General features: G+C 44.4%; 3 protein-coding genes across 8 annotated transcripts; all 3 read left to right on the top strand.

Annotated features, from left to right (window-relative positions):
- The first annotated feature begins 54 nt into the window (after positions 1-54).
- ndufs8b (NADH:ubiquinone oxidoreductase core subunit S8b) lies at positions 55-2,297 on the top strand. Of its 2 annotated transcripts, none has more exons than XM_011610605.2 (7): positions 55-295; positions 890-938; positions 1,019-1,075; positions 1,164-1,253; positions 1,315-1,502; positions 1,584-1,712; positions 1,930-2,297. In XM_011610605.2, the coding sequence occupies exons 2-7, from the start codon at positions 890-892 to the stop codon at positions 2,059-2,061; spliced, it is 645 nt and encodes a 214-aa protein (XP_011608907.1). In that variant the 5' UTR covers positions 55-295; the 3' UTR covers positions 2,062-2,297. The 2 variants fall into 2 exon arrangements, with proteins under 2 accessions (XP_011608907.1, XP_003970387.1); XM_003970338.3 differs by having other exon boundaries at positions 62-295; positions 1,330-1,502.
- Positions 2,298-2,627: 330 nt separating this feature from the next.
- ran (RAN, member RAS oncogene family) lies at positions 2,628-5,439 on the top strand. Of its 2 annotated transcripts, none has more exons than XM_003970269.3 (7): positions 2,628-2,766; positions 3,466-3,523; positions 3,670-3,754; positions 4,251-4,376; positions 4,460-4,647; positions 4,726-4,896; positions 4,966-5,439. In XM_003970269.3, exons 2-7 carry the CDS (start codon positions 3,491-3,493, stop codon positions 5,008-5,010), a joined length of 648 nt encoding a protein of 215 aa, XP_003970318.1. In that variant the 5' UTR covers positions 2,628-2,766; positions 3,466-3,490; the 3' UTR covers positions 5,011-5,439. The 2 variants fall into 2 exon arrangements, with proteins under 2 accessions (XP_003970318.1, XP_011608908.1); XM_011610606.2 differs by having other exon boundaries at positions 2,688-2,823.
- A 605-nt stretch (positions 5,440-6,044) lies between these two features.
- On the top strand, positions 6,045-15,844 carry stx3b (syntaxin 3b). Of its 4 annotated transcripts, XM_011610607.2 has the most exons (11): positions 6,047-6,447; positions 9,744-9,818; positions 9,893-9,992; positions 10,176-10,250; positions 10,367-10,437; positions 10,551-10,659; positions 10,743-10,816; positions 10,916-11,050; positions 11,605-11,715; positions 13,279-13,383; positions 13,629-14,660. In XM_011610607.2, exons 1-10 carry the CDS (start codon positions 6,418-6,420, stop codon positions 13,360-13,362), a joined length of 864 nt encoding a protein of 287 aa, XP_011608909.1. In that variant the 5' UTR covers positions 6,047-6,417; the 3' UTR covers positions 13,363-13,383; positions 13,629-14,660. The 4 variants fall into 4 exon arrangements, 3 of the variants coding, with proteins under 3 accessions (XP_029703247.1, XP_011608909.1, XP_029703246.1); XM_029847387.1 differs by lacking the exons at positions 11,605-11,715; positions 13,279-13,383; positions 13,629-14,660 and adding exons at positions 12,011-12,121; positions 14,995-15,843 and having other exon boundaries at positions 6,045-6,447; XR_003890826.1 differs by lacking the exons at positions 13,279-13,383; positions 13,629-14,660 and adding an exon at positions 14,995-15,844 and having other exon boundaries at positions 11,605-12,121.
- The last annotated feature ends 574 nt before the right edge of the window (positions 15,845-16,418 follow it).

Below are 16,418 nucleotides of genomic sequence, written 5' to 3'. Positions count from 1 at the left end.
CTCCTCTCTCTCGTCATTTAGTTCATATAATCTTCCCATGAATAGTGATAAGTGAACGATCCATCAGAAATGTCTCTTCGTAATTGGCGATAATTACACTGTTGTGTCCACTACTTCATCATGACTTGACAAAACACGTGTTGCGTGCGAGTGGTTTTAAATGTGGCTCTTCTAAATTACGAGGAGCACCTGAACGCAGCACTAATACAATTGCGCAGTTCCAGCTGCCCGGTGGTTGGAGCCATAATAGACTGAAGAAATCCGTGACTGTGCGTCATCAAAACTTCTGCCACAGGTATTTTATATTGTCATTATTAATTGGAGCTTTCACCAGTTGTGATTAGTCTATTGCATGTTTTGGGCGGTAGAAACCAAGTAAAATTGCCTCTGCTTTTAATTTATATTATTGTGTTCACCTAGCTTATTCTGGGAGCGTAATATTCAGTAAAACTGCAAACCTGTGACCTTGAATAAGTAACTACATCATCTTAACTACATCCTAATATGTTGTTGCTATTTCTTGTTAATATTTAGTGTGTGTTCCCACTTAAACTGAACCGTGTGGGTCGTGATTAACAGCACTATTTATGCCTTAATAATATTTTCTTCTGTGTCCTTTTCAGCTGGAGTCGAACAGAAAGCTAGACCGTTTAATATGTGGGCTTGACTATTTCGAATTAAAAAACAAAGAAACTTGTTTTGATTTTTTCCCATTCTGACCGGTTGGCATGAACGTGATAGGCACTGACGTAAAAAGAGAGATTTGGGGCGCGAGATTGCAGGATGCTTGCTATTTGGCATCCTTCATCTTGGAAATGTTCCTCTATTTTACATATATATATATTTTTTAAAAATCCTTTAAATAAACCCCTTTGTCCTCTTTGCTCAGATGTCAGCTTCACTGTCTCTCCGCTTTCTGCACTGCCACGTAAATCCAGGTATTGAAGCGCGTTCCATTAATATTAAACCTATGAGTAATGTGTGACATGTTCTGATAACATTTGCCCTGTATCTTCAGGGTCATTTGGGTATGTCACCCGCCCTTTCAGTCAGAATGCAGTGAAACAGGGTTATAGTAAGTACAGTGCTACAAAACCAAGAGTTAATAACACCATTTATCAGTGGCATGACCTTTTTTAAATCCCCCCACTTGTCTTATGCAGAGTATGTAAATGCTCAAGAGTTGCCAACAGATATGAGGTCCATCACTGACAGGGCCGCCACCACTTTGCTTTGGACTGAACTCTTCAGAGGTGAGACATCTTCCGATTCCTATCGTCGTTAATGAGAGCCTACAAAAAGTAAAGGCTTTAGCCACCGCTTCTACAGGTTTGGCAATGACCTTGAGTTATCTGTTCCGTGAGCCCGCCACCATCAACTACCCCTTTGAGAAGGGTCCCCTGTCACCCCGCTTCCGGGGTGAACACGCCCTCCGCCGCTACCCCAATGGGGAGGAACGCTGCATCGCCTGTAAGCTTTGCGAGGCCATCTGTCCCGCACAGGTGAGCGCACACTCACGTTGGGTTCCTGACACGGAGTCACACAATTAACCCTAACCCTCCCGGTGACTGTGTTGATGACAGGCCATTACGATTGAAGCGGAGACACGAGCTGACGGCAGCAGGAGGACTACGCGTTACGACATCGACATGACCAAGTGCATCTACTGCGGCTTCTGTCAGGAGGCCTGTCCCGTCGATGCTATTGTTCAGGTAATATTACGACCTGGAATTCTGCACAAGCTACTTTCTTACGCTTTTTCTTGAAATGTGTGAGTAGATTATTTAAAATTCTGCATCTAGATTTATAAATATGCAGGATTAAACTGACAGTATGAAACTATATAGACTACCTAAGATGCAGCTTACATCATCTATATGACTACAAACTGACAGATGTTTTCTTTTGGCTTCCCAAATCTTTTGCCAGGGCCCGAATTTTGAGTTCTCCACCGAGACCCACGAAGAGCTGCTGTACAATAAAGAGAAGTTGCTCAACAATGGAGATCAGTGGGAGGTTGAAATATCAGAGAACATTAAGGCAGACTACCTGTACAGATAGATATGCTGAGGTGTGTGCAGAAAGCTGTCTAGGACACCATACATCCTCCTAGCCAGAAGAAATATGAAGAGGCAGGCAGTGTAATTAGCCACGTAATAGCCTGAAAGTCTACTTATGCAGTGATATTATATGAAAGTAAGATACTCAAATGAGTGACCCAACCATTTTTTCTTTTTTCTTCAACAAATGCATTATTTAAATCATATATGAGCATCATTAAACTATTTTAACTCTAAGTTTTATAGTTTTTGGACTTCAGCAACAGCAGCCCAAGAAAAGGCAAATCCTGCACATTTTGGGTCCATAAGAATGAATAAAATGGGTGCAGCGAGGTTATCCTTCACCCCCCCCCACAATGTATCAACTACTTAGATCATTAAAAGTTCAAAGGGAGAGAGGGAAAGGTTCAAACCACTAGATAGTTTTGCATTGTGTCACCACCCACTGTACTACGGATGCCGCTACAGAAAACAACGTAATATGTGTTGTTATTGGGGGGGTTGCAGAGGCGGATAACGCCGTAAACCGTGTCGGTATGGGGGGGTTGCAGAGGCAGGGGGACATCCTCTGAAGTTCGGCCTACCGTCGTTTCCTTTAAAGCCGCTGCGGGGGTCACGTGACCAGGGCGGAAACTGACTCATAGGCCACGCTGAATCTCCCGCGAACGCAGCCATTTAGCTTTCTCTTCTCTCTGTAGCAGCACCGGTGAGTTTGCCTTCCCTCGTCGCGGCCCATCCAGCATCTCAAAGCGTTTGCGCCCCGGTGGGTGTTGTGCACGTTAAACTTAAGTGCAGCCTTTTTGGTGTACGTCGAATACACATTTATTCGACCGCCGAGGAGCCACAGAATGCCGTTTTATTTTGTTCTCACGCTACCTCGGAGCTACCTTAGCCATTAGCTCGCAGAGGTTCTCCTGCCACGCGTGCTAACTATTTAGTCCGCAAAGCTTTTCCTCATTTTAACTGCCTCGTTGTGGGACACCTCATATGCATTTATATATAATTCCCAGTTATTGCTCCGGCTTTATTAGAATGTTGTCCATTAGAGTGTAAAAGTGGCGCTAATTGGAACGCATTGTTTAGCGGCCTTCCGCTGCTAACAGGAACGGTGTTGCTGTTCGATTGTTCTAGTCGACAAGGAAAAGTGCGTACGCACGTTGTGGCGCAACCGAATTGTATCCCTTCGGCCCGATAAGCGCCCAGTAACGTTAGAATAACGGACCCGTTTGACCACCATCAGGGTTTTTGATCCCATATAGACCTGCGAACGCAATTTGCCCCTATTGTAAAGATTGCATTTGAAATTGGGTAATGGCTAACGCGGCTAGCTTAGAGCTGTTGATCACTTCAGTTGGGAGAGGGATGGCGAGCAACGTGTTAACCATCTCGTCTTGTTGTGCTTCAGCAAACTAGAAGATACAACCGACACAATGGCCCAGTCCGTACCGGTGGTGATGTTCAAGGTAAGACTTGCTACAACTTTACACTGGCACAAGTTATAGTTTTCTGCTAAATGGGCTCTAGATTAGCTGCGCGCTACGAAAGCGGAGCCAATCGCGTCGCAAACCGGTTTGTACTAGTGCTAACGGGTCATTTTCCCCCCTCACAGCTCGTCTTGGTTGGCGATGGAGGAACCGGCAAAACGACCTTTGTGAAGAGGCATCTGACGGGAGAGTTCGAGAAGAAATATGTTGGTAAGGCCCATGAAGCTAGCGCCAATCTCGACCAACGGTTTTCATCGAGCCGCCCCGGTCCCCTCTTAATGAGTCCCAAACTAGGCAACTGCAGAACCCACAACATCAGTGTAAATCACCAGAAAATACACAATCTCACCTGTTTGGCTACTTTTTGAATGCAGTTATGCATCCTAAAATCATTGACACAGTGCGTAAATGACCGAGAACTTAAAGGTTTATGCGATGGGAAAACAATTGCTGTCAAACGGCTCCATTTAAACAGAAAAATAAAAAAGTTTTGTGAATTTTCATTTACCATAAAGATTGTGGTGTATTTGAATATATTTCTTGGGATGAAAGGAACAGTAGAGACCCTGCTTATCTTCATATTCTCGTTACATCATTAACTGTCTGTAACTCCCACCATGACCAGTTATTTTGGCACAAATCAGTCTTTTTTTAATCACTCACTTGTTGATTTTACATTTTAATGTGTTTTTGCTTGTAATCCTAGCCACCCTTGGAGTCGAAGTCCACCCATTGTTTTTCAACACCAACAGAGGAAACGTTAAATTCAACGTTTGGGACACTGCTGGTCAGGAGAAGTTTGGTGGCCTGAGAGATGGCTATTATATCCAAGGTGCTCTTCCCAACATCCCTGTTTAAAATATTGTACGGTGAAGTAATGTTTCTGTATTAAGAGCTATTGTGTTTCTCCCACAGCTCAGTGTGCTATCATTATGTTTGATGTCACCTCCCGCGTCACCTATAAGAACGTACCCAACTGGCATCGTGATCTAGTCCGTGTTTGTGAGAACATTCCCATTGTCCTTTGTGGCAACAAAGTAGATATTAAAGACCGCAAGGTTAAGGCCAAGAGCATCGTTTTTCACCGCAAGAAGAACCTGCAGGTTGGTGCGCAGTGGCTGATCTGAATGCAAGTATCCAATGTATGCACCTCTAATCCAAACGGTTCCTTCTGTCTCCAGTACTATGACATTTCTGCCAAGAGTAACTACAACTTTGAGAAGCCTTTCCTGTGGCTAGCAAGGAAGTTGATTGGTGATCCTAACTTGGAGTTTGTGGAAATGCCTGCCCTCGCTCCCCCAGAGGTCACTATGGATCCTGCTCTTGCTGCGCAGTATGAGAAAGATCTCCATGTGAGTATAATCCCCGTGGCTGCCCATTATAGAGCGCAGACAGCGTACTGACGTCTCTGTTCTGTTCAGGTCGCATCACAAACGGCACTCCCAGATGAAGAAGATGACCTCTAAAGTATTTGTACCATGGCCCCCTCCTTTCCCCCTCCCCCGTCCCAACCCCCCATTTGTGGACAGGAAGTTGTTTTGCCCCTAAACTGTAAAATCCTTTTTCAGATATTTTTATTTTTGAATTCATTTTTGTTTGTTTTAAAAATGAAAGTTGGAAAAAAAAAAAGTTGTCTTTCACTGTTTAAAAACTACCCACCCCAGTGTTGTCATTGGCATAGCAACAAGCTATTCTTTGTCAGGCACCCGCCACTGCACTTGACCAGCTTAAATTATGCTGTTGTATGGTGTATTGGACACACAAAGGGGAGAAAACTTTGAATAAAAATACTCTCAATATGAATGTCAAGCTTCTGAATCTAGATTCACACGTTCTGTTCTGCTCACATTCTTGAATTTGCTTAATAAAACGGACTGTTGAGTGACTGACACAAACACTGGGATGATCAGGTGCACATTTGTTCACATATTCAAGAAACTTATGCAAGAAAGGCGCATGAACATTGGATGGTTTTGCTTTTATCGTCCACCAGATGTCAGTAGTGTCCCAACACCGAGGCTTCACGGAATTACATCTACACGCGATATAAATCGGGTCCAGTCCCGTCAAGTCGTTAATATGGCCTCGTAACCTAAAATGTCTTAACTTGGCATCACCGCATGTAATCTGGAAGACACGCGTATAAGGATAGTTTTAAACAATTGAAAGTGCTACTTTGCATGTAAATGGAATCGTGCGAGTCACCGTCCAAATCTGGCGCACGTCATCGCATCCTTTCATACGACAGCCGTGCTGCATTCAGGACTAGTGATACGATGTGATCAGGTTTAAATCAATTAACTGGGATTAAGTAAGTACGGGATAGAGAACATTTTGAATTGGTATTCGGGGGTAGATGGAAGTTTTATTTACTTGAATCCCGCTCGTTTAACAAATTTAAAGTTGCTAAGGAAGGAAATTCGGTTGCATTCCGGAATGCATCCCGGCTGCAGGTGGCTCTGGGCGTGGCCTCCTCGCCCTTGATAAAGAAAGACCTGCGCATGCGCGGGGGGAAAAGTGCGTTAGAATGATTACTGTCGGCCAGCGGAGACAGATTATACAGCTCCACACAACTGTTGTTTTAATCCCCCGGGCGAGGAGATTTAGGAAAGAAAAAAACCACCGGTTTTAAACCGAGCAGCCATATTGCATGGAAAAACGACAGAAAGACGCATCTTTTCCGGAAAAATAGTTTTTCTCCGACAACTCTTTCAAGACTTCTGGGGAGTTGCGTCGGCTGGTGGTGTTTCTGACGGACAGCTAGCTCACCAGCTGGCTGAGGAATCCAGGGATTTGGACTCATTTTTGAGGCATTTTGCACAAGTATTGGTTTTATCTCTGTAGCTAAAGGTGTCAGGTCATCTCTCTGAGAAATGAAGGACCGATTGGAGCAACTCAAAGCGGTAAGTGGCGCTCAGGAAATGCGAAATTTACTTTGGCTAATTTCCTCCCCTGTGTTAGATGATGGGTCAAATATAACAGAACATTTTTCCGCGCATAAAAATGGTTATATCTCATTCTTCAAATAGTTTTACGTGGATTTTTACTCAAAGTATTTAAGCCTGACGCATACTAAACAATTGAACCAGCAGCATGGGTGCATGATGTGATTACGTAATGGCACTAATAATTGGTTTACGTTTGGATCAAATTGTACATGAAAAACCTGTCCGTTGTCATGCAAACATACAGAAAATAACACAAAGCCGTTTAGAATCGTGATCTTCAAAATGTGTTTTTAAGCCCGGATTTGCTGTTATCATAGTGTGCTCCATTGTAGCTTCTTTTAAAATATATAAAAGGAAAAATGATTACCTTTAGTATTTGTTTAAAACCTCCAGTTTGAATGCAGACAAATGTATCATTAATTATTGTCCAAGTTATTTGCAGCAGCAGAGTGACGAGACTCATTATAATTACCATCATTTATCAAATACCCGTGTGTCCGTGAACGTCTCATTGGAGGGAGGCCTAATTGTAACCCAAACTGGGATTGGTTGCTATGGAGACCTGAAACTGCTGGCCAAATATTTACTGTGTTTAAAGTTGCTGAAGTGTGGCCCTCCAGGCCCGAGTGTCTCACTCATCCCAGGGAAAAGAAGGACGGGACACGAGGAATGGGCTCAGGTGTTGATCTCTAAAACCATCCTGGTGTTTACCTCCAAGCTGCAACATTTTCCAATCAGTCCCGCCTTTATTTATCTTTCTGCTTTATCCGCATGCTCCCATCACCCTTGGTTTCCCAATTGGCTGTAATGGTTAACTTAGTGGCTTTAATCGAGGGTGCATATCTGTGTGGGATAGGGGATGGAGCGTGTGAGCGCCTGGATTAGGCTGGCAGCATTTTCTGCTCTCTTCACCCAATGCTGGGCTTCCTGCTTAACTGACTGCGTTCTTCGGCTGCAAGTTCAGCGTTTCACCACTTGAGATCGATAAATACGGTCTGATAAGTGGCTCCAACTGACGGTTTGCCCCATTTACTGTGTTTTTTATGGTTTATGCAAACTACCGGTAGTCAACTCCATGTGCTAGTGTTTCCTCGTCAGGGGTTGTTGTACAGGCTTCATGTGTTGGTTTCACTCTGCTTTAATGTCGTTCTCAGATGCCAGTAACTTTCTTTGTGGCAAATGGTAGCAGCCTGGGTGCTTGCTGCTATTCACGAGTTGCTTTTACTTTTTTCCCCACCTTTTTAAATTCTCATTTGTTGGGGTGCAAATGTTGCTGACAGTGTTTGTGGTGTCGCACGACGAGATGAGCCTTTCCTGTATCTCGATGGTTCCCAGCCGCTATAACCTTCTCACAGTTTCTCCTCAGGCGAGTAACGTCCTTCAGCACTGAACGTGTTTTGCAACGCAGATGCAGAATAACCCTAAATAATTCCCCAAGGTTCCTAAAACTGAGTATTGCTTATGGGCCTTGTCACTCGCCTGATCTCTGTAAAACATCGTGTTGGTTACTGAAGACGGTTGCAGTAAAAGACCCACAAAGAAGAAGCAACTGAAGTTGACGGCGGTAAACATATTCAGTGATATTCAGCGGCCTCAACCTGCAATGGATTTGTCTGTTCTGACTAAACTGTACATTTTGTGAAGCGTCTCTACACGTTGGCGACAATGATCTTTAGACTCTTGCTTTTAAGATGGTTGTTTTCCTCATGGTTAAAGAAAATGCTGTTCCCTTTAATGTTCCCATCCACTTCTTATACCGGGAAAGAAGTGTTTTCTGCTTATCTGTGTAAGGACTGTATCACTCTATTTTTTTGCTGAGCGACAGACTTGGGAAGGAAGTGAGCAAGCGCACCAGAGAGCGAGAGAGAGAGACGTGTGAGTGGGCATAACGTGGGGGGAAAAAGCAACGGCTACTCTATAAACTCATGGAACATTTCACGAAAGAAACGAGCAGTACACCAGCAGTTCTGCCCAGGTTGTGTTCACAGCTAATGCTAGCTATAGCTACATTTGCAATTCAAAGTTTAGGTGTTGCATAAAAGGCCAAGGAACAGCATTATGTGTTTAGAAGTCAGGATGCAACGTCTTTGAATGGTTTTAAGAGAATTATTTGGTATCGTTAAGCTGAACAGTTGTTCCCTGGTCACATGATCCACGTGAACACCTGGATTATTGTAAATATACATCCTCTTTGTATATTCCAAATTCTATTCTATTTGATTTTATCTCTTTTTTCTCTGCGTGCTCTTGTTGTTGTTGCACTGTAAATTTCCCCGTGTGGGACAATAAAGGACCTGAATCTGAAACAGGGAAGTGCACAGGTGCATTGACTTTGAACCCTGCTAACATTCTCCAGGAAAGTCGTGTAGTGACATCAGTTTAAAGACAGAAACACAGATCATTGCTGGTTTATTGCTGTTGCAGTCTTGAGTCTCAAAAGGAAAAGGTGTTTGTTTTCTTATTTGCTACACAAGGAAACTGTCAACATGACCCTTATTTTTAATTTATTGTTTTTAGTACAGCCTGAAGAGGGAGTTCCTGGTGCTGGGCTCCGGTCCCTCAGTCTATAAATATCCATCCGGGTGCTGAGGTCCTTGCGGCCGACCTGGGGCACTGCCCTGTGTTTGCTGAATGACACTTTAATACATTTATGACATCAGCAGGTTGGGGCTGTTGGCTGTCACACCTGCTGAGTGATATCACGAGACTTCAGCGTTAAATCACATGTTGCTCTACGCCTGTAAAATCACCTCCATAAAAAAGGGCATTTTTGACTTGGGATTATGTGTTTGTCAGACTACATAAAGAGGCCGTTTATTGTAACTTTTATTGTATTTCTGGTCAAGAATATGCCTAAACCACACCTGCACACAGGTGTCCTTTTATGGCCAGTTAAGGAGTATCAGTTGAGGTCTTCTGCCCACCTACACAGGCCCAGGACAACACAGGTGTATTTACTCTCTAGATGTACCTGGGTCACCAGCTCACTAGATTTGTGTGTCTGTGTAACGTCTGTAATCGTTTTCTGTAACGCTAAGTGCGGTTATGTAAGGGACCACAGCTACTGCAGGTCTTTACACAAAACCTTGGGGGCATTAGCTCAAGATTATCATTGAAAACACGATGATACAGGTAGGATCTAAGAATTATTTGAAGCGTATAGCGAAATGATAACTGCTGTGCAGCCACGCCCTATGATAAACACCTTTAAGAACGATTAATCCTGAAGGTCTGCGCTCTGTTCACGGCAGACCTGCGATCAGGACGATGAGGAGGTGGAGATTGCGGTGGACAACGCCGCCTTTATGGACGACTTCTTTTGTCAGGTCGGTGTGGTGACGACACATGGTTCACCTAAGTGTGAGGTTTTTTAGCTTGAATGTGCACGTTTGTGTTGCAGATTGAGGACATCAGGAACAGCATCGACAAAATAGATGAAAATGTGTCTGAAGTCAAAAAGCTCTACTCGGTCATCCTCTCTGCTCCCACGTCAGATCAAAGTAAGATGTCCTCTCACTTTCACATTTTCTTCCGTATCGCGTAGTAAAATTCACTTCCTCTTTTTTTCTATTTTGCACACATGTCATCGGTGTTGTACGTGTGTTGTTTTACACTCTGCATTTATCTGCTCTGGGGAGGTGGTGCCACTGCCATTCAGGTCGCTTTTCTCTGTTTCTTTGCAGAAACACAAGATGATCTGGAAGCAATCACCAATGAAATAAAGAAGATGGCTAACAATGCGAGGAACAAACTCAAGAGTGAGTCTGACACACGTGGATCAAGCGGCGCTTTGGGGCATTCAGCACTGAATCAGAATACTCTAAAATGATTTAGTGATTGCAGTAATGCGTCATTCTTGAATCTGGAATTCCAGCTATCGAAAGAAATCTGGAGTCAGAGGAGCAGGAGAGGGTGTCGGCTGACATGAGGATACGTAAATCCCAGGTAAATTATGTCCTCCGTTTATGTTGAGGACCATCCTCATCCGGGATGGTCTTATTTTAATATTGTTTTGACCTTTAATTGGGGAAATTCCTTTATTTCTGGTCTTGTTCCAGCACGCCGTCCTGTCCAGGAAGTTTGTGGAGGTGATGACCAAATACAACGAAGCCCAGGTGGACTTCAGGGAGAGGAGTAAAGGTCGTATTCAGAGACAGCTGGAGATCAGTGAGTGACACCCACGTCCACGTTGGTCTGGTCACATGGACGCGCTCCACTCGTCTCTGTATGTAACTCTGATATTCCTTCAGCTGGGAAAGCGACGACGGACGAAGAACTGGAGGAGATGTTGGAGAGCGGCAACGCAGCAGTCTTCACTGCAGGGGTGCGTGCTGTGCAGCGTCTGTGCACGGCTTTGCGTCAGCCTCGGGTGCTTCTGCTGTGCGTCTGTATTTACAGTACCTGCGCTTTGTGTCCAACGCAGATCGTGGACTCTGGCATCTCCAAACAAGCCCTGAGTGAGATCGAATCCAGGCACAAGGACATCGTCCGCCTGGAGAGCAGCATCAAAGAGCTCCACGACATGTTCGTAGACATCGCCATGCTGGTGGAGAGCCAGGTACGGCATGTCCACCTGCCCGCCACGCCACCGCTTCCCCTTCGCTCCATCGTCCATTCTGAACTTCTGCCCAACTCGAATCTGTTTGTTCTCTCCTTCGCCTCCGACCACAGACCTGCATTTGTGTCTGTCTCCTCTTTTCCAGCTCCATTTCTTTCTTAAAGCCTCCTTTTCATCCTTCCTGCCATCTCATCACTCGGTCTCGGTGGAACCGACCTGAATGCGTGTTAGTAAGATGTTCGAATGCGGCCTGCCTGCAGACACCACAGCCCATTTCACATTACAGCCCACACGTGCACTGATCCTCCCATAGTCTAACCACATGTTTATTACTGCTTGCACCATGCTTTCTGAGGGGGAGCCCTGTTTGAGGTAAGGGTGTTGTCCTGCTCTTTGTGTTGTTATTTGCATCTCTGAGGAAACGCTCGATGTCTTGAGACGTCAACGTTTGTCTCGGCATCGACGCCTCGTCAATAAGCAGCAACCTGAACGTTCCTGTATTCCTGCTGGTGAATGGTTGTGCTCTTTTTGAAGGCTGTTGTTCTTTTTTCCAGGGTGACATAGTAAATAACATAGAGCAGAACGTGTCCAAGTCCGTGGACCACATTACAGTGGCGAAGGAACAGACCAAAAAGGCTGTCAGGTACCAGACCAAAGCACGGAAGGTAAACTGCTCCTCCACGTTCCGCGCGCGCTTTCTTTCTATTTCCTTCCTTTTTCACAGCTGCGCCACTTTTTGAACAGTTTTGTCACTTTTCAACCACTTGATGTGTCCACACATCATGCGCCCCCTGCAGTAACCATGCCCCCCTGCAGTAACCATGCCCCCCTGCAGTAACCATGCCCCCCTGCAGTAACCATGCCGACCACGCGGCCGGGGAGTCCGCTTCTTTCTCTGTTTCTATGCATCCCTTCATATATTTATGCGTTGCTTTCTCCTGATGCGACGCCTGCCGTCAGGGTGGAATGATCGAAAGAATCGAAAGCAACATGGACCAGTCGGTGGGCTTTGTGGAGCGGGCTGTAGCCGACACTAAGAAAGCGGCAAAGTTTCAGCAAGAAGCTCGACGCGTGAGTGCCTGCGCTTGGGTAGCGCGGCTCGGTTTCCCAAAAGCATTTTTGACTTTGACTGAGTCGCAACAAAGCTGGATCAAGATTCCAGCTTCTGGCCTTGGAGCCGGTACTGGTGTTTTTGTAGCAACACGGGGACGTCATCCTACAGCAAAGAGGTCATTTATCCAAGGACACATTCTTGGTGATGCTCTTGAAACTCATCTCTGGAGTTTACTGCACGTATTCCTGAGAGCAAAAGGGTGTTTTTAAGATAAGAGGTTAAACCAGAGTGACCCAGTTTAGAGCCTTTAACACTCATGGATGTGCGAGACGATCTCTCCGTCCTACATCCCGAATCACCTGCTACTTTCAGTTCCCAGAATATCCACAAGGACAATTAAAGCGCCGCGTGCATTGCTAAGCATGTAAAACTGTGCAAGAGCAGTTTTCCTTTTCTTTTTTCTGAGCAGGCTTGCTCAGCCCCTATGAGGAGGAGGACGTGTCGGTGACCTCCCTCTTTAAGAGCCGCCTCTAAACTGAGTTATTTGTGGTCACGTTCCTTGGTTTTTAGGTCACTCTGGGAGTGTAAATGGCTGAGGAGCCAAGAGGACCAGGTAGTCTTGATCCAAGAGCAGCTGTTCTGTGAGAAAGAACTAAATTTGCCCAAATTCCTGTTCACACAAAATATGCTTTTGGGAAACCTGCCGGATGAAGGCAACCCTCCCCTGTGATGACCTGCCCACCCGACCTGCTCCTGAGCCCCTGCCAGTCTGTCAACCCCAGTATCCCCGAACACACACACACACACAAACGCACACTGCTCTTCTTTTCAGCCTGCTGAGTGATACTGCTGCATTGTTGTTTGTTGTTCTAAACTTGTTCATGTTTCATTATTTGTTCTTTTTTTTCTCTTCATTTTCAGTATTTATTTACTGATAATATTTGTCTCCAAGTAACATAAAAACACTGGTCACGCTTGGTGACCAGGCCTCAGCCAGTTTCCTTTACATTCAAAAGCATATATCATGAGTGGAATCCATACTGTGCATGTATATTTTCCTCAGGTTACTGCAGAGTTGGTGTGATGTATGTAGCATTAATGATATGTCTGTCAAAAGTTGAATGTGTTTGTTCCTGTGAATGAGTCTGACGGACCTGTCGCTTGTTCCAAACAGAAAGTGGTGATAATAGTGATTGTTGTGCTGGTGTTGGTGGCCTTGCTGGCTCTCATTATTGGCTTGTCAGTGGGACTGCAGTGAAGTGGATGAGCTTCGCGGAGGGTGAGTAACTGTTACCACAGAGGGCGTGGCTGTCAGGCCTGCTCAGGAGCAGCTTTTCCACTGCGTGTGTGTTTTATCTATCCGGAGGGCTGCTGAGGTGTGTTTGTGTATTTAAACAACTTGGGTGTGGGAGCGTGTGTTCCTCTGGTTGCTGTCGATCTACCAGCTTTCTCATCATTTCTTTAGTCAGCAATCACGGGATGCTTGTTTCTCACCATGTCCTCTATCTGCATGCACACCTGTAGAAGAAAATCATAACCCGGTGGGGGCTGTCATCATCTTCATCATCATCCTCCTCCTCCTCATCCGGACGCCATAGCAGGAGAAGGCTCCTGCTGCCTTCACCCACATTGTCGTCATCCATTCCACCATCTGTCAGCTGACTTTACCCTCCCTCCCTCCCCGAGGATGCGAACTTGACCCCACTGATGTCACTCATCAGTTAAAAAGAACAAACTGCTCATTTGACCTGTAGGGGAAAGAAGACGCATTAAAATAACAAGAACGAGTTCTTCTTGGCCGATTTTGTGCTGCAGAAACGAGACTGAAGCCAGCACGGGGCGCCGCAGTGAGCACATCAGTGTGGCCGCAAAAAAGGGAAATGGCCAAACGATCAGTCTTTCTCTAGCAATCAGTATTCGCCATTTCAAACTCACCATTCAGAAAGTCTGCCCCATTTCCTGTCCGACTGAGCCTAGACACATTGTTTGAAGCTAGCTACTCTGTGTTCCCTTTACTGGAAAGGTCCTGGGGAAGTTCAGCACTTTGACATTTCAACAGGTGTCTTCTTTCTTTAAATTATGATTGTGTAAATAATTAAGATATTATTAGGCTTTGTGGACATTTAGCCCTGAATATGGGTCTTTTTAAAAAAAAACAAAAAAAAAAAACGTTAAACCAAGATGTCATTTGTATGATACTTTTCACTGCAAATGTAAAAAATCTGCTGATTAAAACCAAAGAGTTTGTGGATTGATGATTGAACTCAACACTAGCTTGTTCACACACAGTTGCTGGATTACTCTATTTATTCTGAAATTTGTATCATGCAGAGGCAGAAAAATTCAAAGAACACTGTAAACAAGACTGAAGGTTCATCACCAAGGAGACATGTTTTCTCTTCCAAGCTTTTTGTCTTTCAGCATCACTGAAACCATCAGCTGCTGTGAGAGGAGCAAAGTGAAGACGCTGTAAATTCAGATAGAAATAAATGTAAAGATTTTAATACATGTAAAAATGTTCTATTTTAATAAATAGTGGATGTTATGTTGCCATCACCTGCTTGTCTACCCTCATCAATGTGTCACTAGTTTGGATTTGCAGCCTTGGGCATGTTTTTTTTACTGTCTGTTGAAGCTGTTGTCAGCAATTACTGATGCAGATTGTTAACCACTGTGTTGCAAAGTTCAGTTTCACAGATGAGGTAGGAGTTCTTTTTTGCTCTGCACACACACACACACACACACAAACTTCTGTGACCTTTTTCTCACTCCCAGTTACTCCCTTAAACCAGATGTCCCCATAACTGAGAATAATAGTATTTTGTGTTTGTCCCACGATTTTAATCCTAACCCCAACAACTGACGGCTGTCTGTCTGATTAAATCCGCAGAAAAAGATGATGATAACCTTGTGCTGTGCCATCATTGGAATCGTGGGCTTCTCCTATCTCTACAGCTTCTTCTCATAAAAGGTTGAACGCCAGTGAATCTCCTTTTCTGCTACAGAGTTCAATTAATACTCTTGGAATGGATTGATGGAACTAAGAGGGAGGCAAATAGATTTTGAGTTCCTTTTTTGCGCCCCCATTAGTGTTTTTGCATAAGAAATAACCAGTTCGTTGTATTTACCCTTGTGTCTTTTAATTTTAAAATCAATTAATTTGCTGTGTGGAGTGTTTGGAAACGTGTTATGTGTAGATTTATTTTCTGAAAAGGCTCAAGGGGGTATTTTAATTTAATTCTACTCGACTGTGGGCTGGCGCCTCCTGTTGGTGCTCAGTGGGGAAGCATGTTAAGTAAAATTTGAATCACATTACCTTTTATAATGAACGCACTTTTGTGGAGATTAACTCGTGCACATATGTTGTTTCCTGAAATGGACGAGTATATGGTATTTCAACTCGTCGGTTTTCACAATATGATTGTTTTATGTCTTTTTTTTGTTGTTCAATTTTCGTGTGCGTGCGTGAGATGAGCCTGTGCTGCTGCTGATGCGTTTGTTGCTGCTCTTCTCTGTAACATTCATCCACCAACACTGCGTCACCCCTTCTAAACCCGTTATGTAATAAATGATTTGCGTGCGTTGCCGAAGTCTGGCGTGTTTGGCTTCTTGTGTTCGGGAGGGTGGCGATTATCATAAAGATCGTATGTGTATACGCAGACGCTGCGGAACCTTTCTCCTTGTAGATCTACTGTCTGACACGGTGAGGGATTTAAAAAGCAGCTGCGACCATGTGAGATTCGTTTCGGTGACCTGATTTCTTTCCTCACCTCTCCTTTTCTTCCTCGCCAGTAACTGGCCCCGCCCACCACCACACCACAGGGCGGGGTCTAGATAAAGGATGCGCTCGTTTTGGTTTTCTGGTTTCACCGGTCTGAGAGCTACTTCCCCTCTTTTTGTAAAAAAAACCCCTATATTTTCATCAAGAAAAGTTGTTGCGAAATCTTTTTGGGTGATAACTGCACAAGATACGTGTTGAAATATCATATGGAACCTATGATACGAACGATTTTTCTACACGATTAAATTAATATTTGCCTACATTGGGTCTTTCGTCTGCTGTTGAACATTGTCACTTCTTTGTCTATTTGCCTATTCAAATGGCTTTTTTGAGCAAGATGCAGTAATTACTTGACATTTCCTGCACCGTCTTGTCCAAATATCTACGGCACAACAGTGTACAAGTGTACAGTGTAAAACCCCTCAAACGTAAAAACATCCACCCATGATTTAAAACAAACGCACTCCCATATTAACATATTCAGACCGTGTTTAAATAGCACGGGTCTGGGCCAATGAGAGCGCGTCTAGGCC

Source organism: Takifugu rubripes, chromosome 14, assembly GCF_901000725.2.
Source record: "Takifugu rubripes chromosome 14, fTakRub1.2, whole genome shotgun sequence".
Classification (NCBI taxonomy): Eukaryota; Metazoa; Chordata; class Actinopteri; order Tetraodontiformes; family Tetraodontidae; genus Takifugu; species Takifugu rubripes.
Note: the sequence above shows the minus strand (reverse complement) of the source record. Positions and strands in the feature narration are given on the sequence as shown.